A 25,693-nucleotide genomic window follows, 5' to 3' on the forward strand; every position below is an offset into this window, starting at 1 on the left:
CTTCCGAGGGGTCCCAAACAATATTCCACAAGGCATTATCCCAGTGCAAGTTGTATGCTTTAACATATCTTAGGCTTCTGAACAGATTCATCCATAAAGTTTAACACAAACTTTTAGATTAAAGTAATGTTAAGTGCCCAAAATATCCTAGGGTGTAACGGTATGTCTCTATGCAACTATAGTTCACTAAACTGTAAATAATACAAAAGTTCAAAGAGCAAATTCCACCTTTCCTTAAAAAACCTAAAAAGGAGGAGTAACAAATGTTGCAGAACTCCAAAACTTAGCTTATCATCAAGGTATATTAATTAAAATTAAAAATGGAGTTATTCTTGAAGTATACAAACAAGATGGTATTGAAACACCTGTGTGTACCCAGAAGTTTACAGCACAACTAAAGGAGTTTTTTAATAGTGAATCAACAGGTAGGAGCCAACTGCAAGTTTTATCTGTTATAGAATCCTTGGAAACACTTCAGGAAAGAAGTGGATTAATGTTTTGCTTTAAACTGAGAAGTTGGTCAGTATGCAAGTTTAACAGGACAGAACAACATAAATGAGCTATTACACACATTCAGTTACTAAACAGGAGAGACATTCAAAGGGCAAGGAGTATCTTCCCCATCATTTTATAAGGTCTTTTTGCATTTTGATCGGGTAATTGACTTTGGGAAGAATATTTAAGTAATTGTATCTAAAAAAAGTTACTAATCACTGTATTTAAATGCAAGATAGTGATGCCTCAGGTTACTATTATTGATAATACTCAACAGACAAATACAGTTCCAAAGTATGAGAGAATATATGTAGCAAGCTTATGAATAATAAACAAAATCTTGAGTCAAAATTAATAGTTGGTAACAATTTTGTATGAAATTGTTTAAACGAGTGATTTGCTATGTGCCTATAAATATTTTGTATGAAGCTGCTGAATAAATAGCATTCATGCAGAAATAGTGTGGTGTAGAGCATCTGAGGAGTCTAATGAAGATTATACCAAAGGAATTCTAGTCAAAATAAAATGACTGAAACATTTTGAAATCCCATTAAGGGAAAGGCACATACCTACACTAGATGAGAATGAACAAGACCTGAGTATAAAATAGTTTGCCTTTAACCCCAATTTCCTTCCTTTTGTTCTACCACCACCCATAACAAATACAAGAGTACTCATGAAACATATTCATACTATACATTCATTATCCATAAATATGAGGAAGCTAATCGCATATCATCTTTTGTCAGATATGGCCACTTTTCTAATAACCATCAACAGGCAATCCATGACAAAATAGACGTTATCTTCTACATCATTTACACACTCCAAGATGCCACAGAGCAATTCCTTGCACACTAACAGAACAAAAATGTCTGTTACAAAGTATCATCCCATGAATATTTTCAGTAAAAGACAGATGTCAAAGGTTGTGTGTCGCCAAGTTATCATGTTTATGGCAAAAACCTTCATTCGGTACTGTGTTAACCAGTTGGTAGTTTTCCATTAGAATACTCAAATTTGATTCCAGGTCTAGTTCTGATTTGTTCCCCCTAGTTTTAGATTACCTGGCTTCTTAATCATTGTGCAGCAGGCCTTATTCAAACCGCCTGCAGTTATTTAATACTAAAACACAAACATGAGTAAAATCTTACCCCCTTCCCTAAACAAAAAGGACGTCACCCCTCTCATCCTACTACTGAGACATTTTTACTTCTGTTATATACACTTTTCCTGTGTCAGGCTTTGCTACTAATTGTGATGACCCTGTATACAAAATCTGCTCAAGGGTGCCAGAGTCCACCTTCTCAGGTGGTCAGTCTCTCTCAAAACATGCTCTGCCAGGGTCTAATATAAATTGCACTGTAGGTTGGGAAAAATGGAGAAATCGGCCATGGCAGAGCATGCATTGAGAGAGGCCGACAACATGATAAAAAGTCGCTGACACAGATATTCTTGCAGTGGAGAGGAGCTACCTACCATGCCAACTTTTAGAGAGATGGCACAGAAATTCACAAACACTGTTTCCACAAGAAAGAAGAAAGCCTCACAGTAAACAAATCCTGGATTCCCTTGGTGCAGTGGAACACTCATTGCACCAAGGGAATCCACAGAAAAGCCCCCGGACATTGGTGCAATAGGTACATACACTCTCAGACTGCTGGCCAGATTCCAATCCACCACCAGCAATGGAGGGTGTGACCTTGAGAATGCCAGCCACTTGTGCTGGCAAAATGCCAAGAAAATCTTTACACAAGTGTTGGCCACAGATCCTGACATGAAAGCCAACAGGCAGTATGTCGAAATAACACAGAAACAAAAATACAGGCTGCCTGTCTGACAAAACTGAACATAGCACTGTATATGGTCACAAGAATGGTGTGAATTTTATTTGTTGCAAATGGTGCTGTCACAACCACAATTGAAGAAAGTATTGTGGAAGCTACAAGAGAATCCAGGTGATGTTATCAATGACAGCTCTACTTGGATTCCACCACACCAATGAGCCTACTCATAGCATATTGCATACATAAGTGTTTCTTGAGTCCCAAATCACACCTGTGGTTAAACATTGAAGATCAGATGTGGCCCAATGAAATTTCATTTTCTTCCTAAAAGTGAAAAAAAAAAAATCCATGGGTATAACTGTGTATGTCAAAAGCAGCTACAGTTATCTTGGAGTATTTCTAAACAACCTTCTTGTTCTCCAGTTCCTTGACAAGGTTCTGTAAGATCAAATGCATTGGCGCATTATATATGGGGGTGATAAAAGTTTCCATTTGAATGCAGTACGCCAATTAGGCAAAATCACTGTGAACATTGTGGCAATCATACCACCGATCCAACAGGTTGAAAATATTCGTTTGGTAAGACACTGTCCTATTGCATGAGGAAATATGCAATTGTGTGCTGCACATCCTCATCTGATTGGAATCACATACCATTGAAGACCTTTTTAAGGGACCAAAGGTGTTATAATCACATGGCGAGAGAGATCAGGACTATAGAATGGATGTTCAAGTGTTTCTCCACTCGTCCATAATGGATGGGATTGACCGGTGTGTTGCATCACACCATGACCAGCTTGGAACTTGGCACATCATTCCACAACTGATATTTGACAGACGTGCTGTCCACACACATTCTTCATTCTCCGATGGATGTTTACCAGTGTTTGAAGAAAAGAATAACTGCACTTTGGTCTTATTTGAACACATTTTGTAATAGTTAGTTTCCCCATTTACTGCACACATAGTGGAAAGACAGAAACGTCACAGTAATCCCTTGCATACATGTCGGTGATTATACAGGACGTTAATTTTAACTGAAGACATTGAAATATCTCAAACTACACATCAAATAAAAAAAAAAAAGTTATAATTCCAATTTGTTTGTCGCAGATGGTGGCATCCAATGATTCAACGATCCACCCACTATCCCACTCCCTGTGTGGGTGGAAGGGACAACCTTGAAATCTTCAATGGGAATCCCCATTTTTTATTGCAGATTACGGTTCCACGGCAAAATCTACATGTGTTTCGTCTGAAGCATTTTCTTTGTTTCGCCACAGGTGGTGCTGTAATTGGAGAAATAGAAATCGGTACAGAATTGTAATTTTCGAGCAACTTGCTCCTCAATGGACCTTAAATATTCAGTGACACGTGGGACCCCACCTCCATGCTGAAAGGGGAGGACAGGTCAGTACTTCATAACTTCAAATTGGAAACCCCATTAGCAATGTTGTATTCATATGACATAATGAACAGCGGACTACTCGATGCGCTACTGTAGACATGGCACGAGGCAAATACTACTCTACTTTTCCAATTAGAGTAAATGTTCAAATGTAGTACCGCCAACTTCAATACACACAGTGATCCGCTTTTCAAATGAATGTGTACAGGACAGAAACATATCTTCGGGAATTTCAGCAGAAGTGTTTCTGAGTTGGTTGACTGTGTTTTCACAGCCTATTGGCACTTGCTGGCACATCTTATCTTTTAAACATCCCCACAGAAAGAAATCCAGTAACGTCAAGTGCTGCAACCTAGGGGGTCAATTAATAGGACCACCTCTGCTGATCCACCGTTCAGTGTAAAATATGGTCTAAAACCTCCTGTGCTTCAGTTACATAATGCACTGGGCAACTGTCAAGCTGAAACAACATACATTGTCGAACATTCAGGACAACATCCTGCAGTAATATCAGTGGTTCCTGTTCCAAAAACGTTTGCTATTTGCATCCATACATTGTGCCATCAGTAAAATATGGACCAATGAGTTTGTTCCCCATGATGCCACACCATACATTAACTGTCTAAGGATGTTGGTCAACTTGCTGTAACCAGTGGCGATTGTCTACACTCCAGTAATGCATGTTATGCCAATTAACAATACCACGGTTTGTGAATGTAGGCTCATGGGGTTCATTTGCACTTGTTGATGTGCCCATTCATTAAACACTACATGTTTATGGAAATTGTCACCATGAAATTCTTGATGCCGTGACACTTTATATGGATGACACGATGATGCAGTATTGTGACAATACTACTACAAACATACCGGAATCATGGTGTAATTGCTGGTTGCTTATCCGTAGGTTGTTGTGCACAGCTGCTAGTACAGCTGTTTCATTAGCTTCTCCTGTAAAACGTCTGGTTTGTTTCCTTTTGCCAGTCTGTAGGCTGCCATCAAACATAAAGGCGTTCACAACCTTGTGAAACAAGGGATGAGAGCAAGCTTTCTCCAGAAAACGCACCGCGTACAAGGCAACAGCAGCCTCAAAATTTCTCCTAAATCATCATCATCATTTCAATTTTTGCTTCTGTGCTTGCAACAGTCACTGTCCACTTTCATGTCTGTTCTCCTAATGACAGGTAGGTATGCAGGCAATAACACTGCACTAGTACTATAATGTTTAGAGCCACTGTCTGTTTCTACGTTTGCAATTTATGTTAGCTCTGGTCGCAGTGTACTGCCTGCTATGATACGTCACAGTTTGGTGCATGGCCACAGTGCCACATTGAGTAGTCACATGTACGATATGTTGGAGAAGTACAACATTGCGAATGGGGTTTTCAATTAGAAGTTATGAAATCCTGGCCTGTCCTACCCTCCAGTGTGAAGGAGCGGTCCCACGTGCTACTGAATATTCAAGGGCCACTCAGTGGCAGGTCGTAAATTACAACAGTGTACCCATTTCTATTCCTATGGTTACAGCGCCATCTGCGGCAAAACAAAGAAAATGCTTTAAACAAAATGTATGTAGATTTTGCTGTAGAATCATAATCTGCAATAAAAAAATGGGCATTCCCACTGAAGATTTCAAAGTTGCCTCCAACACACACACACACACACACACACACACACACACACACAGAGAGAGAGAGAGAGGATTGGATTGGGGGGGGGGGGGGGGGTTGAGTGTGGTGTTGTTGGATGTCTACCTCCGAGACAAACAACTTTGAATTATAACTTTTTTTGGTATGACATGTAGCTTCAGAGATATTTCAATGTCTACAGTTAAAATTAACAACCTCTATACCTGCAGTGTTGTCGTACTACATTGCATGTACATGGCAGCAACATCCTCCAACGGAAACTTATTGATTACCCCTTATATATGGTAAAGAGAGCTCTGAGGAAATTTGAAGGTAAGTATTTAGTAATACAGGAATTTTCTTTACTTCCTCAAGAATCTCTCGACAACACTCATAATAACTGCAACACTACAGTCGATTTCATTCAGTACTTTTCAGTATCATACTCATGGTCCGTACTGAACACCATACAGTGACTTTTCAGTTTTTGAATTTCTTGATCAGTACAGAAGCAACAATATGGTCTTCTGATTTCCTATTGCTTTAATTTTTGCAATAATATGGTGTATTCCAGTCATTGAGCATCTTCACGTAATAAAAGGCAGTAATCAGTTAAAGACATTAGATGGAGATAAGTGAGTGATGCCTCCAGAAAACACTAAACTGCTTTAATTCCATGTTCTGTTCCTGAAAATGCCACTTTGACTCACTAAACAAATTACACTTTTTGACAAAAATCAGTTTAGCACAATATTACGTCTATGTACTTCCATCCTTCTTAGGGTACATTTTATAATTTGTTATTCCCCACAAGCGAGTATCAAAACTTCACAACCGAACCCATGCAATTTAAAAACTAATATAGCAGCAGCATAATAATTAGCATTATTATAAGCATTATTCTCAATATGTAGCTAAGAATCCAGACTATTCATAAAAATGTTAAGATGCTAGCTGAGCAGCGCCTTACGTAAGGGCACCATAGCTTGCATGCCACATTCGAAAGATTAACACATGATGTTTCAAAAAAGGACTTTACAACTTTGAAAATTCATATGAATTAATTCATATTACCTACAGAGGTGATTGTAGTGTCAATATGTAGGTAAATACATAAAGTTTTGTCTCATTTAGTTCGGTAGTGCCGAATCACACCATAAGGAGTGTTAGCGGGAGCTGCATTAAAGATGGCTGCCTTCACTGGACGCTAACTGTGTGTTTTGGCTTGAAGAATCGAAGTTGGCGACAACAGTTCAGTGTAATTTCTATATCAAGTACACCGAAGATCCTCCTAAACTGAACGTTTTTTGTGCACTGAGCAAGAACAAAGTGTATGGCTCCTTTTTTATGGGAGAAAACCGTCAGCAGGGTAGTGTACCTGGATATGTTACAACAATTTTTGATACCACAGATCAACGAGGATGACCAAGAATGAAATGTTTACTTCGTGCAAAATGGTGCATCACCCCACCACCTGGCTGATGTCCAGTGTTTTCTCTGTGACCGCTTTCCAGGTCAATGGATTGGTCGTGATGTGCCAATCGCGTGGTACACATGTTCCCCAGACCTGACACCACCCTAATTTTTTTTTTTTTTTTTTTTTTTTTTTTTAATGGGGATTCATCAAGGATATTATGTTTGTGCCTCCTGTGCCAGCTTCTCTACCTGAACTTAGAGCAAGAATTTACACAACCACTGAGCAAGTTACACCTGCAATGCTACAGTGAGTTTGGGAAGAAATTGACTTCTGATGGGATGTGTGCAAGATAACCAACAGAAGCCACATACAACATCTTTAGTTTAAGGTACAAAAAACTTGATGTGTTTCCCTACAAAATAACACTAAACCCAGCTCTATATCTTCTTTCAATAAATTTATATGAATTTTTAAAGTTGTAAAGTCCTTTTTGAAACCCCTTGTATTAATGTTTGTATAAGTATTGAGCACCGCTCAGTAAACACTGGAGTTACTCAGTAGCTTAAGATACTTAGGAGCAAAGTTCAAGTAGCTTACAATGTTCTTGTGCTTCTATTTTGTATTTGCAATTTGTAATAACTATGGTTCTTAGTGTACGTAATTTATAATTAATGCCACTTACAAAATTTGCTCGCCTACTGATCTTTTCATCATGATGGATTATCACCATAAAAGGGTGATTCCAATACAGCATTTTGTCTATGATGGCATTCAATAATGCTCCATAACATTGCTAAATACTGATAAATTGATTGAAAATTAAATTTATGAATACTGAAGACTGTCAAATAATATTTAAGAATGATGACATGATTTAACTGAGACTGTATAAGTAATTTTACTGTTTTTTTTTTAATAACTTGCATTTAACATTTATTATGAAATTTATTCACAACTGCAGAATCTTTCTGACGTTAGCTGCATTAGGTATGTAGATCTTACTTATCGGGGTAATGAAAATTTGTGCTGGACTGAGACCCAAACTTACATCTCCCACTTGCCGCAAAGGGTTGCCATAACCGCTTCAGCTATCCAAGCATGCTTCCAGAACTGACCCAAACTTTCATACGTCATACTGTCTTTGACCCCATCACTAACAACTTTACTTGGATTCCCACCACAAGTTTTCAAGGGAACAAACATATTCAACACTAGTGTTATGCTCTTCATTTTCTCTGTCGAGGCTTGTAATACTTATTTTTAACAATGCTTCAAGAGTGTTGAATATGTTTGTCTTCTTGGAACCCCGTGATGGAAATCCAAGTAAAGTTGGGGTCGATGGGTTCGTAGATAGTTTAGGCTGGTCCTCGAAGTGTGCTTGGATAGCCAAAGAGGTTAAGGAGACTTCTCACGACACATGTGGTTTCAGTCCCAGTCCAGCACAAGTTTTCATGTGTCATCAATAGGTAACATCTTCGTAGCTAATGCAGCTTTTTTTTATATCAGAAAGATTTTGCAACTGCAAATAAATTTCATAAATTTAGTACAGATAGTAGATTTTCACCAATGTCTGTTTCTTCAGACATTGTTAAAAATAAGTAGCATTTAGTACTATTTTTATAAATGATTAAAAAATACATATTACTTAAAAAAAAACATTATTATGCACAGAATAAATTTTGCCAATAACGTAGCAACATTACAATCGATCAGCAGCTGAAAGGTTGCAACAACTATTTGCAACCCTGCATCTCTCAGTAAATAATACATGGCAGACGATATAAAGAGCAAGCCCAATGCTGAAATAGGGTCCTTAGGTTCAGGTACAGGGACAAAGAATTAAATCCCAGCAATATTCTTACAGCCACATCCATCCACTCCATTTGTATTTACTCATGTTTTGCCCTGTGAATCATCAGTGTTTTGCTGTCAGATTACTTTCTGCTTCAGGGAAGACAGCATATGTGTGTTGCAATAAGAATTATAAGGGGCATTCAAAAAGAAACAAGCCAGAGGCATAATTACAAAAACCAGTACCTGTATGTTGGAAGTAATGACCCTGGCTGTTGAGACACTTGTCCCACTGTGACACAAGGCGGTGAATGGCTGTCTCAAAAAATGCCTGGGCCTGTGATGTTAACCAGTTCCACATGTACAACTGGACGTCGTTGTCCGAGGTGAATCATTTGCCCCCTCAGAGCCTTTGTAAGGGGACCACTAATTGCCCCCTTCTGATTCACTTCGTGCAGCACGGGACAACAGTAAATGCCCAGTGTTACTCAGAAACCTCGACCACCCTTTGCCAAGTGATCAAATCAAAATGACCAGGCAATCTCACCCATGAGGTCATACTGCTCCACGACAATGCAAAGCCATATTTGCAAAGCCTCATATGGCCAACACAGTCGCAGCACTCCTGCAGAAATTCAAATGGGAGGTTCTCCATACAGTCCGGACCTCTCTCCTTGTAATTACGCCATTCTTTTGTCCCCTTAAAAAGGCCCTGAGGGGTAAATGATTCACCTTGGACGACAACGTCCAGCTGTACGTGCGGAACCGGTTACCATCGCAGCCCTGGGAATTTTATGAGACAGCCATTCACTGCCTTGTGTCACAGTGGGACAAGTGTCTCAACAGCCAGGATCAATACTTTTAACATACAGGTACTGGTTGGTTGGTTGGATTAAAAGAGGTGGAAAGGGACCAAACTATGAGGTCATTAGTCCCTTGTTCCGAATAAAACAAACAAGACTGACAAATCAAAATGGAATGAAAGGAAAATTCACAAGAACAATGAAGGGCAACAAACGTAAATGGACAAAAGGGGAAAAGAAAACCATATAAATGCAAGAAATGGGATGAAGAGATTAAAACAACAAAGCAGATTACCATGGCTGGCTGACCATGAGAATAAAAAAGGAGAAGCCAGCCACTCTGCAACACATTAAAACCTCCACTCTACAAGCACTAGGGTGGAGGACACAGAGGGACAAAGGACATGCCCTAAAACTTAGATCAAATGACAAAACCCACCATCACGAATAAAACGTAAAACTAAATCAGCCAATGAGACGTTGTCAGATAAAATTAGTGGCAATGAGTCCGGTAACAGAAGATTTCGTCACTGGGCACCAGAATATCGGCCACTGTCAACTGGGCGCCGCACCGACGTTCAGGCGGGTCTTCACAGCGCAGGAGGTAACCGTGGGTCACCCAAGCATGGCCAATGGGGAGCCAGCAGAGGACAACTGATTCCCTGCAAGAGGCCTGCATGTAAGACTTCCACATATTCGTAGTCTCCTTAATGATACAGTTTGTTGTGTGTACTGTTAAGCCATTCTGTCTCCCAAAGCCCAAAAACCCTACAGCATAAGTCAGAGCGCAGGTCAGATTCAGAGATGCAGATCAGAAGCGGTTTCTGCATAGCCTGTTTGGCCAGCCTGTTGGCAAGTTCGTTGCCTGGGATGTTGACGTGTCCTGAGGTCCACAAAAACACCACTGAATGATGGGACCGGTCCAGGGCATACATGGACTCCTGGATGGACACTACCAAAGGCTGGCGAGGGTAGCACTGGTGGATAGCTTGTAGGCTGCTCAAGGAGTCAGTACACAAAAGAAATGATTCCCTGGGTCACGAATGGATATACTGAAGTGCACGAGAGATGGCCACCAGCTCTGCAGTGAATACACTGCAGTCATCTGGCAAGTAATGTTGTTCAAAATGGCCTCTGTGGATGTAGGCAATGCCAACATGACCATCAGCCATTGAGCCATTGGTTAAACCACTTCATAACCCCCGTAACACGTCAAGAATTGAGAGGAAGTGACAGCGGAGAGCGGCAGGAGTAACAGTCCTTAGGGTCATGTAAAAGCTCCAGATGAATCTGTGGCCTAGGTGTACACCATGGAGGTGTATGCGGACCTGGATGGGAGGTGGGAAATGGAAGGATTCCAGTTCAGACAGAAGGGATCGCATGTGCATCACAATTGACAGCGCTGACCTGGGCCACCGATGTGGGAGATGAACTGCTGTGTGTGAAAAAAGGAGACGATAATTTGGATGCTCAGAAGAACTACAAATGTGTGCAACATAACTGGTGAGCAGTTGTGCATGTTGGTTCTGCAATGGAGGGACTCCGGCCTCCACAAGGACGCTGGCCACCGAACTTGTCCCAAAAGCTCCTGTCGCTAGGCAAATGCCACAGTGGTGCACTGGGTCACGTACACACAACACTAAGGGCACTGCTGAACCATAAATCAGACTCCCATAGTCAAGGCAGGATTGAGCAAGGGCTTTGTAGAGCTGCAGCAGAGTAGAGCGATCTGCACCCCAGTTAGTGTTGCTCAGGCAGCGGAGGGCATTGAGGTTCTGTCAGCACTTCCGCGTAAGCTGATGAAGGTGAGGTAGCCAAGTCAATCGGGCGTCGGAAACCAGTCCTAAGACTCGATATGTCTCCACTACAGTGCGTGGATCATCACGAAGGTAAAGTTCTGGTTCCGGATGAATGGTATGATGCCGACAGAAGTGCATGACACACGACTTAGCAGCTGAAAACTGGAAGCCGTGGGCAAGAGCCCATGACTGCACCTTGTGGATGGCTCCCTGTAGGTGCCGCTCAGCAACACCAGTGCTTGTGGAGCAGTAAGAAATGCAGAAGTCGTCTGCAAACAGAGAGGGTGAGATGGACAGCCCTACAGCTGCTGCTAGACTGTTAATGGCCAGTAAAAATAGTGATACACTCAATACAGAGCCCTGTGGGACCCCATTCTCCTAGATACGGGAGGCACCAACTCGGACATGGAAAGTACGGAGTGACAGGAAATTCGGGATAAAAATCGGGAGTGGGCCTCAGAGACCCCACCCATATAATGTGGCAAGGATATGATGTCGCAAAGTGGTGTCATATGCTTTATTTAGATCAAGCAACAATGCGTTGGTGAATGGAAAAGGCTGTTCGGATGGCAGACTTGAGGGACACAAGATTATCAGTGGTAGAGCACCCCTGGCAGAAGCTGCCCTGATATGGAGCCAGTAGGCCACGTGACTCCAGGACCCAACCCAACTGCCAATACACCATACGTTCCAGCAGCTTACAAACAACATTGATGAGGCTGATAGGATGATAGCTATCCACATCAAGCGGGTTTATGCCGGGACTGAGCACTGGAATGATGGTCCTCTCCCGTCACTGCGATGGGAAGATGTCATCGCACCACATCCGGTTGAAGATGGCCAGCAGATGTCGCTTGTAGTCAGATGAGAGATGTTTAATTATATGGCTGTGGATCCAATCAGGCACAGGAGCTGTGTTGGGGCAATGTGCAAGGGCACTGAGGAGCTCCCACTCTGTAAATGGGGCATCATAGGATTCACTGTGGTGTGTAGTGAACGAGAGGACTTTCCATTCCATCTACCGTATATAGGTGCAAAAGGCTGGGGGGGGGGGGGGGGGGGTAGTTGTCTAATGCAGAGGCTTGAGCTTAGTGCTCGGCAATCGCGTTTGCGTCAGTAGATAACACGCCATTTGTGGTAACACCAGAAACACCTGTTGGGTGTCTGGTAAAAAAAAAAAGCCTGATCTTCGTCCAGATTTGGGAAGGTGACGTACGGCACCCAATGGTCAACACGTACCTCTCCCAACACTCCTGTTTCTGTCGTTTTATAAGCTGGCGTACACGGGTATGGAGCTGCTTAAAGGCTATCAGATACTCTATGGAAGGGTGTCACTGTAGAGCTTGCCTACGCTCTGTAATTGCCTCAGCGACTTTTGGTGACCACCAAGGGACTGTCTTTTGCTGAGGGCACCCTAAAGAGCGATGGATAGCATTTTCTTCCACAGAAACGATTTTGGTAGTCACCTGCTCAACCATCACATCGTTAGTACCATGTGGGGCAGAGTCACCGGTGACAGCAGAGGTGAAAGTTCCCCAGTCGACTTTATTTAAAGCCCATCTGGGCAGGCATCCGTGGGCCTGATGCGGGCAGTGACAGGAAGATGGGGAAGAGGTCACCACCACACAGGTCGTCATGTGCTCTCCAGTAGATAGATGGCAGAAGTCATGAGCTGCAAATTGATAAATCAATGGCCAAGTAACTACCTCAAGCCACACTAAATTTAAGAGGCAGAGGTCGAACTGAGGCAGTAAAATTTCGACATCTTTGCCTTGGCTAGTAAGCACGGTGTCACCCCACAAGGGGTTATGGACGTTAAAATCTCCCAAAAGTAGGAAAGGTGTATGGAGTTGATCAATCAGTGCAACTAATACATTCAGGGGTACTGCACCATCTGGAGGAAGATATACATTGCAGACAGTTATTTCCTGTGTCATCCGTATTCTGATAGCCACAGCTTCAAGAGGGGCTTGAAGGTGCACAGGTTCACTACAGATTGAGTTTAGGACATAAACGCAAACTCAACCTGGCACTCGATTATAGTCACTACGGTTCCTGTAATATCCCTTATAGCCAAGGAGGGCATGGGTCCGCATTGCCGGGAACCGGGTTTCCTGGCGGGCAATGCAGACAGTAGGTGTAAAGCTTAACAGTTGCTGTAGCTCAGACAGGCAGTGGAAAAAACCGCCGCAATTCCACTGGCGGATGACATCATCGTGAGACTGGGAAGGCATGGAACATTCAATGAGACAGTTTACGACTCAGGGTCACCTGCTGCCACCAACTTTCTGCCCGAACAGTCTATATCCATTGTGTCTGAGGGTCCGGCGAGCTCTAGGTCCGCAGCAGACGTCAGAATCACCACCCCATCCTCAGACGCAGAACTTGTAGGTAACGGTGGTGTGGGTGCCACCACAAGTTCCTTGTTCTTAGGGGTCTTCTTTTCGATTTCTTGTGCTGTTCCCTGGGCTTCCCTGGCTGGTAGGACTTCACTGAATAAGTCTCCGGGACTGAGGATGAGCGTGAAGCCCTACGACCAGCTGCTTTTGGGCTCTTCAGCCGCTGGTGGATGTCATCTTTCCCACTAGCAGAAACCTGGGAAGGGAGTGACCCAAGGGACCCCTTCCTACCAAGAGGAGCCGAAGAAGCCTTATGCTTCTCTGGCTCAGAAGTGGGGACTGAAATCCCCATTGGCTGGGGGGCATTGCTCCCAAAGTAGGTGGTGTGGGAGCAATAGGGAGGGAAGTGTCCCCCACCATCAAGGGGGCAGGTGTAGCCTCCCCGTTCTGAGAGGCGACAGGAATTTGAGGAACTGATGGGGCGAGACCCGTTCTCGTAGCAGCAGCGTATGAGGAGGTCATAGCCACAGGATGTAGACGCTCAAATTTCCTCTTAGCCTCAGTGTAGGTCAGTCAGTCTAGGGTCTTATATCCCATGATTTTACTCTCTTTATGTAAAACCCTGCAGCCTGGCAAGCAAGGTGAATTATGCTCTCCACAGTTGACACAGATGGGAGTATTGGGATGCGATGGACATCCACAATCTTGACAGGTGGGGCTGGTAGTGCAGCGGGAAGACATATGGCCGAACTTCCAGCACTTAAAGCACCACATCGGGGGAGGGATATATGGCTTGACATCACTGGGGTAGACCGACCATCACCTTGACATTCTCGGGGCAATGTGTCACCCTCGAAGACCAAGATGAAGGCACCGGTGGCAACCTGGTTATCCCTCGGACCCCGCTCTAAATTGGTGCGCAGCTCGTCATTAGACTGCAAAAGAAGGTCCCCGTGGAATATAATACCCAGGACCATATTTAAGCTCTCATGACACGCGATGGTAACAGAAACATACCCCAACTTGCCACAAGTGAGTAATGCCCATGACTGGGCAGAGGATGCCGTTTTTATCAAAACTGACCCAGAGTGCATTTTGGACAAGCCCTCCACCTCCCCAAACTTGTCCTCCAAATGCTCCACAAGAAACTAAGGCTTCACGGACATTAAAGATTCCCCATCAACTCTCGTACATATGAGGTACCAAGGTGGAGCTTCACTGCCATCCTTAGGCTGGCGTTCCTCTCATGGTGTTTGGCCAGGGAGGGGAATGACTTGGGGTCATATTTCTTAGCATTTAAGTTAGACTTTGCCCACATAGAGACTGCTGGCGGCAGACCACCAGCAAGAGATGACGTACTACACTTCATGGCGTGTCATCCGCCCTAATGCCACCTACTCCGACCCTCCGACCAGGGGCCCTCCCCATGGGCACCACCCAGCCACACTAAAGGTCACCTGGCAGGATGGCCATTGCCGGGAGTCCTTATGCCCCAGGGTGACAGGCATCTACTCCTTGGCATACATGGGGAGTTAGCGGCGCAGGCATCAGCAGAGTGATCCCTGTGTTGTAAGGGGGCTACAACCAACAGGATACATGGCAGGCCCACCACAACAGACTGGCTACTGTGCTGGGTATGAGATACAAAGAAGTCCAGGGTCATCGTCGGCACAGAAAGTGACACTGCTTAGTACATGGTGGAAAGTGCACCCAGAAAGGTGTCCTCGCCCAAGAGATGGAAAATTGCAGGACTGCAATGTGATGATGAGAAAATGGGCTAAAGATCTCAATGCACGATGGACACAATGCACCATGAAAGGCGCTTTTCCCCAATTGGCTTGCTCTTTGGGAAAATATTGAAAAATGGAGGTCAAACCCTACAGGGGACCATCACATAAAGGCCAAAAGGTGTGAGACTCCTTTTAGTCGCCTCTTATGACAGGCAGGAATACCTCGGGCCTATTCTTACCCCTGGACCTGCAGCGGGATACAGGTACTGGTTTCTGTAATTATGCCTCAGGCTTGTTTCTTTTTGAACATCCGTTATATATACACTGAGAGTGAGTTACATATTAATGAATAATCCTTCTGAATTCCACATAAACTTTTCCTACAAAAAATGTAACCATCACATGACTTCAGAATTTTCAAAATACAAATATCATGAGTTTCAACTTTTGGAGGTACTTTTTTGCACTGTTGATTAATATATTACTAACTTTGACAGAACTATTAGGGAGCTCCAGTCTTCCAGTTTTGCGAATTCACTAGCTATTTTTGTTCCTAATGTAATTTCCTTGACATAATTTGTGCATAAATTTTGAACAATGCTCTATTGCAAACCTCTGTCCAAAAGTAACATTTAATACTATATTGCTTTAATTTGGGAATGATCAAGTATGCTGTCATCTAAGAAATGTCACATTTCATCACTCTTATATTTCTAGTCCCACATATTCATGGCATTCGTATTCAGCATATTTATCTGTTTGGAATACTTTTAGATATATTTCACAATCCTGTTACTTATTTTTTGCAAGGCTTAAAAGTAAAATAGCATAAGTGACAGTGCATTATTTTATTGCAAAAATATACTGATATGAACTTTAGCATGCTCATCATTATCTATTGCACCTAATTTTCATTGTTTCACTACTGATTTTGTATCTAATCTAATATAGCCTTTTGATAACTCTCTGTGTCAGATGTGACATCATTTTGATACAATGTGACATTGCCATTGTGGAGGATTAAAGTGATCAAAGAATTGTTGAAAAGGTTCTTTATCCGCATATGGATCACAGAACACAATAAATGATGACCGATGACAGTATAAATGTATGTTTACGAGTACACTTGTACCTTCTCTTCAAGACAGGTCAATACAATTTTATAGCACTGAATCATTGTCAGTTCAGTATTGAACCAACTGTTAATGTTATTTCAGCATCATTTTTTTAACATACATTTACAGTAGCTTGTATGAGCACAGAGATCTGAAAATGGTCATAATTTATTTTATTCTATGACACAAGACCAAAAAAAGAATCATTCCAGCAATTCCCGGATTTTTGCCACCCTCCACAGTGACGATGTTTGTTTTTCAATGTTTCTTAGCAAACAGAAAATCACTTTCATGCAAGCCAGAAACTCTTCAACAGGTAAGGTCCAGTTTCGAAACTGCTGTCAAAACAGAAGCTATTTTCCACTGGTGGACTTTAATTTGCAAGTGTATGGTGGCATTATGTTCACTGAGTATATATGTGGTAAACAATAAATCACATTGATAACAAGCTATTCTAATGCAGTGTATCTATAGCATTTGAAAATTTTTGACAAGTCACTTTTCTCTTTAATATTAATGATGCGCATGGTATACTCTCAACAGTTCTATCTGTTCAGATGTGATACATTGACAACATATTTATATAAGCGCATTTCACAAACCCTGCAGTTCCATAAACACAGCAATATTTCATTCAAAGCTGGTGAAAAGTTTCAACAACCACCATGATATTAAACCTTTTTCTCCATGAAAGCATCAACTGAAGTGTGTATAGGTGGCCACTAACATGGACAATGTTACCGCACCACGATTTTGTTTTAAGATTTACTTATTTTATATAATAATTAAATTCTGTCAGATTAACCTACAATTTAAAGTTAGTCTGGAAAATAAAAATATGTTCATAAACAAAAGAAAATTATTTTTGCTGTAACCTTCAGAAATCATACAGACTATTGTCCATTATGTCAGTTCACAACATGAGACATATTACACAGACTTAATGACTGTCAACATTGAACACAGAAAACTGTCATGACAACATGATTGGATTCTGTAAAAATGAGTGGCAGTCCATAAGGTAGCCTTTCAAATATTATTATTTTCGTACTGCAATGAATTGAAGTTCTGATATTTTGTCTGTATGAAATTAACTTATAGAGAAAATGCTATAGTAACAGGTCTTACTTGATTTGAACATGACTCATACAGCTGACTCATTGTCCTGCCAGGCAGTGAATCAGTGCTGTTTACTGATTTTGAGGATAAAACCCACCCTTTGCTTGCATTGGATGTCATGTATAGATATGCAAGACCATTTCTAATTAACACATTGTCTGAAGCTTTTATCTTTGGCAGCTTATAAATCACGTACCTGTTGACAAAAGTACATAATCACAATACAGAAAATATTTTATATGGAAAAAGCATTTCTCCCTGTGTATACTGCCTTTAAAAACTCTCACACTACTTAGACAAGACAGTTTATGTCACATGATTAAACCAAGGACACAGATAAGAATCTAATACACGGATTTCAATCCCCAGGTAATTTTTCCAGCGTATTCCACAATGTACACCGGATGTCAACTTCATCCTGTGATTTAACAATGTTGTGGCATATGACACTGTATGTGTGCAAACAGGAAGATAACAGAACACCAGTAATATATTTTGTGTATATATTATTTCGTGGAATATAGATTTGGTGACAGACTGACCTGCATCATAGCCTGAGGCATATGTCAGGTTGTAAGATGAGAGTTCATTTGCAGTTTAGTGAAACTGTACTGGGGGATTCAATTACTCCAAAGACAGTATCTGGATGTCAAACAAATGAACTGAAAGAGGACCACCATATTATGCAACAAAATGAAGGCGATATGGAATATAGCAAAGGACGGGTCAGGTAGAGCCAAATATGGAGGAGGAGAAAACAGTTTTAAGAGTAAGTGATACGCTGATAATGTGTGTGTAGTGCACTAAAGTTTTGAAACTTTCCTGACAGATTAAAAGACTTTAACCTGAAACCCTGCATTTCTTACTGATGGAGCTGCGCACACATGACTCACAACCCAATCTCGCAGACTAACCAATACCAATACTCTGCAAACCCATGTGACATGCACAGTGGAGTATATTTCCCACTGAGCCACTTATTACGGTTTTTTCCCATTCCGTTAGCCTATGGAGTGCAGGAAGAATGAAAGCTCAAATGTTTCTGTGCATGTGGTTATTAATCTAACCTCGTCTTAGCGGTCCCTACAAAAGGACTATGTAGGAATCTGTAGTACATTCCTCACCAAATATCATTTCTCCAAACTGTAAATAATGTTTCATGAGACAGTCGGCAACCACCTTTGAGCATCTGCCAGTTCAGGTTTTCCAGAATTTCCATGCACTCTCACAAGGGTCAAACAAACTTGTCACTATTTGTGCTGCCCTCCTTTGTGTTTGTTCAGTATCGCTCACATCTATTTGGTACAGGTCCACACACTTTAGCAATATTTTAGGTTGGGGGGGGGGGGGTTACATAAGTGTTTTGTTGACAGAAACTGCTATTTTTGATTTTGTAAATGAAGCCTTGACCGCAACAGACCAGAAAGGACATGTATCAGCAATATTTATGGACCTCACAAGAGTTTTAATGTGATAGACAACTTTTTGCTTCAAAAATTAGAATATGTACAAATCAGGGTCTTGGCACATGACTGGGTAACATCGTACCTGAAAAGCAGAGAGCAGATAGTGGAAACCATGCATCAGAAAGAAAACTTCTGACAATCTAAAGGAAAAGAAATGAAGTATGGTGTGCTCGAAGGTTCTATCTTGGGACAAGTGCTGTCCTTGACATTTATCAATGACCTAGACATATCCAGAAACTCCCAAACATATATAAAATTTGTGGATGATACACATGTTTTGATAATAGGCGAAACTACTGCAGAACTACGTAATGAAGTACAAAATTGCACTGCACACATTGCAAAATGGTTCACCAATAACAATCTTTTTGTTAACACAGAAAAAACTGTTGCAATGCACCTTCATACCACACAAAACAAACATCATTAACCCCCATCATAAATCTATTTAATAAACAATTAAAAACTGTAAACTCGACAAAATTTCTAGGAATATGGATTCAGGATAACATAAAGTGGGACACACACATTTATTACACAGGCACAGAAAGGAGTGAATTACACTGCCACTAAAGTCTTTGGTCACTTGCCAAATAGTATCAAAAGTCTGACAGATAACCAACAAGTATTTAAGAAGAAATTAAAAGAATTTCTGAATGACAACTCCTTCTACTCCATAGAGGAATTTTTAGATATAAATTAAGAAAAAAAATTATAAAAAAAATAAAAACACAAAAAAATAAAAAAGTTGTTATATTAACTTAAGTATGTTGTTAAATTAACTTAATTGTGTTATGTATTGGAAAATTTGACTCGTTCCACATCATTACGAAATATCGTATTCATGATCCATGGAATTAGTATTAATCTAATCTAAACATCAGCAACAAGCTAGCTCAATATGCTATGACATAAAAATACATACTTGCTAGGTGTACAACAAAAGAAAGATAAAAAAAATGTGTGTTATGCCCACGTGGAATCACAGCTACAATATGGGATAATTTTTTGGGGCAATTCACCCATAAGCAAAAGCTGTTTTATAACACAGAAGAGAACCATTAGAGCAATTGAAAATACCACGCACAGAAACTCTTGCAAACCCCTTTTCAAAGCACTCCCAATACTACCACTGCCTTGCCTGTACATTCTTGAGATAATTACTTACATCAAGAAAATTTCAGAAGCTAAACACAACTTAGTATGTACAAATCAAGCAATTCACACATGTGACATCAGGCAAAAATCAGACCTTCACAGTGAGTATGCAACCACAATTCAGACAAATTCGACCACTGAAAACTGGCAAAAGCCTTACAATAAATTTCCCCATCACATTAAGAAAATAAAAGAAAAAAAAATCAAAGTGGCTTTAAAAACACATTTGCAAGGCAGGTGCTATTAGACTGTAAATGAATATCTGTTGACATAAATTTGAATTATTTCAGTTTTTGTATTATGTATCCAAAATTGCTTTTGTGTCTATTGTACTCTATGTTAGATTGTACTATTACTTTAATGTATTATTTTTCAATTATTTGCTGTCATATATGGTGTGCTTCAATTTATTTATTTTACATAACATCCATTAAAAACTGTGTTCTTATGCACAAAAGCTATATCATATATCAAAGATTTGAGGAATGGGTGCTTAATAAAAAAAATGAAAATAAGTAAATAAAGCAGTCTCCTTTGAAGACTGAGTGTCTTTTCCCATTTTGCTACCAATGAATCAAAGTCTCCGCCTGCTTTACCTGCAACAGAACCTATGAGATCATTACATTTCATGTCCCTACAAATTGTTAATCTCAGGTATTTGTACGAGCTGACTGATTCCAATGGTGACCTACTGATATAGCAGTCACAGCATATTATGCTTTCACATTTTTTGAAGAGTAAAACTTTACATTTCTGAATAGTTAAATCAAGTACGACTATGAAATCTGACCAAATATTTGTGCAGTTTTTTCTGACAGCATTTCGTTATAATTAACTGCTTCATCTGTAAAAAGTCTGAGGCCACTAGTAATATTCATTAAAGTACAACACAAACACTAAGGGTCCCGACACACTTCCCTGAGGCACAACTGCTGTTAATACTACACCTGTCATCGATTTGCTGACCAAAATAAATTGCCACGCCCTGCCTATCAAGATATCTTCAATCTCATCACAAATTCTGTTCAACAGACCTTACTTTATAGTGTCATAGTCTTGTTACTAATCATCAGTTTGGTATCAAGTCACATGCTTTTCGGAAGTCAAGAAATACTGAAGCAGCCTGACCACATTGATCCCTGGCTTTCAGGATGTCACGTGAGAAAAGTGCAAGTTGGGTTTCACGTGAGCAATGTTCTCAGAATCCGTACAGGTTAGTGCAGAGGTGGTCACTGTGTTTGAGATATCTCAGTAAGTTTGAGCTCAGAACATGTTATAGGATTCTGCAGTAGATAGATAACAATGATATCAGACAATTTTTTTTTTTTTTTTTTTTTAGATCACTACTATTACCTATCTTGTAGATGAGTGTGGCCTGTGATTTATTCCAACTGCAGGGTACTTCCCCCCTTCCCCGAGATCTACAGAATGTAATGGTTAAAATTATTCTAGTTGCTACTACTTCCCAAACTTTACAGTAATTCTCCTGCATACCTTGCTGAACTAGTGCTCCTGGAGGAAAGATATTTTAAAGAAAGAGCTTAACCTCTGACTTGGGGTTGTTTTCAGAATGAATATTTCTCTGCAATATACTTTCTCCCAAACGTGTGGGTCCACCAAGGTATTCTGGAGAGATTTTGTGAAGTTTGGAAAGAGATGAACTAGCAGAATTGAAGCTGTGGAAGTGAACTGCAAGTTGTGTCTGGATAGCTCAGTCAGTGCGAACATAGATAGCATAATGAGATCCACCTAGCAGTGCATTTAATCTCTTGTTAAGTTTGTGTTACAAACTGCCCCAAATTTTAAAATAATATTAGCACCCATAACCTTACTCTCACATAAAATTGAGATAAGTAGGGAGTCATAAGAATATTTTTTTGACTTCTGCTGTAAGTTAAGGATATACAATGAGAATAACATCAAAAAATGGAAATCATCAATACATTACAACTTCTAGCCAATATTTGGGGTTTCTGAAGTTATTCGCTCTCATGTTCCATGGATCATTTGTACAATTAATCATAATGATGTGGAAATAGTCACTTTATTTTCACATAACACATTCATATGTAAAAATAGCTATAAGTTGATCATCTACGAAATAGGTGTTGTCAAGGAGAAATTTTCTCAGTTAGTTTTCAAATTTAACTTTGCTGTCTGTTGGACATTTTGTATCACTGGGTAAGTGATTACAATTTTTAGTAGCAGCATTGTGCCCATCTTTTTGGGTTGAAGAGTGGTACTGCACTGCCCCCCCCCCCCCCCCCCCCTTCCATGAAATCTTGGTTGTGGCGACAGACTGGTCTGTAGCACAGCCCAAGGTGTACGTTATGTTGGAAGGTGACAACCTGGTTGTGAGTTGGTAAAGCTAACATATGTGAAAGTAGAATATCTGGTTGTGCTAACAAATTGGCTGATAGTTAAGCCTTATGTTTAAATCTGTACCAAACTGAAAGCTGGAAGGGCAGTGGGGGAGGGTAGCAATACATAATTTTGTGCTAAAGAATACCTTAATGTGGAGTAATGAATATCATTTTCCCTTCTGGTATTGTAATTATGCACATCATTGTTCCTTTTGAACTACGGTGGATCATTTACAACAAACTTCATGTGGGAATAAATATGCTGTGAAGCAGTAGTCAAGATGTCAACAAGATGATCGTGGATGAGCATGGAATATTATTCTTACAGCACATTTTTGAGCAACGAAAACTTTCCTTCTTAAAGTCGAATTACCCCAAAACATTATTCCATACGACATTACTGAATGAAAAGTACACAAAATACGCCAACTTAACAATTTGTCTCCCCAAAATTTGCAATGATTAAGAGTTCAAGAATGTGTCTTTTTTCCAGTTTAAGTTCTCATCAATATAGGCACATAAAAATTTGGATGTTTCTATCCAAGCTATTATTTTCTCACCAAATTACACTTATCATTGGTGTAGTACACCTACATGTGCAGCACAAAATATTTGTGTCTTTTTGAAATTGAGAGTGACACCAATCACAGAAAACCACTTGATAATAGTTTTAAGAGCATTATTAACAATTTTTTCTACTGCTGTATGCACACGTTTGGATTGATTACAGTACTAATGTAATCCGCAAAAAGAACTAATTCTACTGTATGTACAATAGACAGAAGGTTGTTTACATTTATGAGAAACTGTAGTGGACCTAATAGACTCAGATGCTAAATTTAAATATACATCAAGATTTACATAAAAAGCTAACACACAAACAGTCAACATGTAACCATATTTTCAATGCAAAAAACATTATCTTATAAATAAAATGAAACATGATATAATCGCAGCAAATTACTGGAAATAAGATTCACTGCACATGGATATAACTAAATTAAACAGTAAAATCCGTAAACGTGTGACAGACTGCACATACGATCTACAGTTTTAATGCTTGTAACAATAATTCCTATGCCACCTGAAATTGAGGCTGTTCTCTAGTAAGAAAGTAGATGATCCACAGTAAAGAGTACTGTGCAAAAACGAGTAGATAATTAACACAGCATACTGGTTAATTCTATTATTGGGGCATGATAGTATACTCTAAAAGAGTACTGAACTGTTGCAGCAGCAAGAGATCACTGGCAATGTTACACTGGGTCTTTGGATAACACCGGCAGATGGAAAAAGTAGGCAGGAAGATAACGTGGATTAACCAAAGCATTCAACACTCCTTTGCCAACTCAGCACCAAACTGTCGACCTCTGACCTAGCCTATACTTAAGGCTATACCACAGATCAGACTGTCATCACAATTTATGTTCCAAGAATTAACCGAGACACAAACGAAATATTGTCAGTGTTCTGTTCTCATGTTGCCTGTGCATGTATGAAACACACCATCCATATATTTCAGGATGAAGCCGACATTCAGTGTCAGTAGGTTGAGTTGACCTGGGAAATGGAGCAAAACTTCAGCTTGATGAAGGATTGTGAAGGAAATGTACTGTGTTTTTACAAAGAAGCCATTCTAGCATTAACCTTAAATCTTTAGGCAAACCATAGAGAATCTACATGTGGATGTCTGGATCTTTTTTTTTTCTTTTTTTTTTTATCGCACTCCATCTGTTGGCTAGTCTAGTGTGAAGCACTGTGTTGCCTCACTCAGCAAGTACCAATCCCAGATGATGTTTGTGAATCCAAAGCCAGCAGTGTCGTATGACACTTTTACGGTAGTCTCCGAGCTAAGCCATCCGGCAATGTCTTCACAAAAGAACATAATGATCGCGCCACCGTTAGCCTGGTCGTTTCTTTTACGTTCTTACACAAAATATTAGTGAAATAGACACTGCATCTCGTTCTGTCTACAGTTTTTTCAAATAAAATTATTTGGTGCGGAAAATTTGAATGAACTTCCATTCAGAATTTAGTGTGCCAATTATTTTAACTTTCAGCTCTTACAAACTCTTATCAGGTTCAAAACTTTCAAATCATAATAAATTCAAAACTTAAATATGTAATGTGAGTTTCGCCGAGCCTGTGACTCAGACACCACTGGCGAAAGGGTGACTTTTCTAGTGTTCCGTTACATTTTCCCACAAATCTCACCAGTCAACTGCATTATTTTCTTCATCAACACACCGCACTGATTCTTGGTAACAATCTGACATCACCACACTCAATGCCAAAATAAAAATAAACAAGTCAACCGCAAACATTGTTTTTTAAAAATTTGACAGTTCGTTCCAATATTCGTATTTAATCGACATTAGTACGGCTTTCAATCGATACTATTCACAGCCATCGACTTTTTATTTATTTACTCATCCTTCGAACGTTATTTAGAGCGGTATTTGATACGTCAATGTATATTTTAAGGTACAGGGTAAATTAGAGTTTGAAAATGCATAATACTGTACAATTCTGCGAAATTAACTCCTGTGTTAGGACCCTGACGTGCATTTACAGCTCGGGGTTATGGAGCGAGGCGAGCACAGGCAGGAAATCCGAATCTCCGTGATTTTTGCGTGGCGCGCAACACCAAATCAGCTTGTTGATAGCCAACAACTTTCATTGAAAATATATAAAAACACACTGAAGTTAAACTCATTTTCAAAAGAAAGGTCTTCTATTATGTATATTACATGACATGGTTGTTTGCTGGTGACCTGATTCCAACTTAAAATCATTTTGTACTGTTATAATTCTAAGTTCTTTAATAGAAAGAACTAATCGCTTTTGCGGCGGGTTTCCCATTATTTATACACTTCAGCTTTTCTTTTCTCCAACTTTATTTTCGTGCATTCATCTTTTCTCCATACCTTGTCACTATGCGATGACCAACAAATTTCTCATTGACTCTTCTATCTGTGGAAGCCAAGCATTGGAAAATGGTTCAGCAACATCTGACATACATAGCTGAGGCCGTATTTTGCATACTTCAGCTCTCATCCCACCAAAAAATAATGATGGCCCATCTTGATCTGAACTGTTTGAAATAAGGATGCAGAACACAAGGATCATAGTAGGGTATTTGACTCTTCTGGAAATTGTCTTAAATGACTAATCATGTCTTTTTACCCTCCTAACATGCGTTTTTTCAGTTGAATTTCAGTATTCTTTTATAAAGACGGAAATGAAATTAATATAATTCCAAGGTCCGCTAAAAC

The 25,693-nt window shown here is 40.2% G+C and overlaps 1 protein-coding gene across 1 annotated transcript in view; it reads right to left on the minus strand.

Annotated features, from left to right (window-relative positions):
• The window catches only part of LOC126184597 (plancitoxin-1), a 30,341-nt gene extending 5,540 nt beyond the window's left edge, over positions 1-24,801 (minus strand). The window contains exons 1-2 of the mRNA XM_049927038.1: positions 24,633-24,801; positions 17,441-17,627 (exon numbers count right to left, since the gene is read on the minus strand). Coding sequence (XP_049782995.1) covers positions 17,441-17,627; positions 24,633-24,742 — 297 coding nt within the window. The 5' untranslated portion in view covers positions 24,743-24,801. The remainder of the gene's footprint in view (positions 1-17,440; positions 17,628-24,632) is intronic.
• Between the last annotated feature and the right edge of the window lie 892 nt (positions 24,802-25,693).

This window comes from Schistocerca cancellata, chromosome 4, assembly GCF_023864275.1.
Source record: "Schistocerca cancellata isolate TAMUIC-IGC-003103 chromosome 4, iqSchCanc2.1, whole genome shotgun sequence".
Taxonomy (NCBI): domain Eukaryota; kingdom Metazoa; phylum Arthropoda; class Insecta; order Orthoptera; family Acrididae; genus Schistocerca; species Schistocerca cancellata.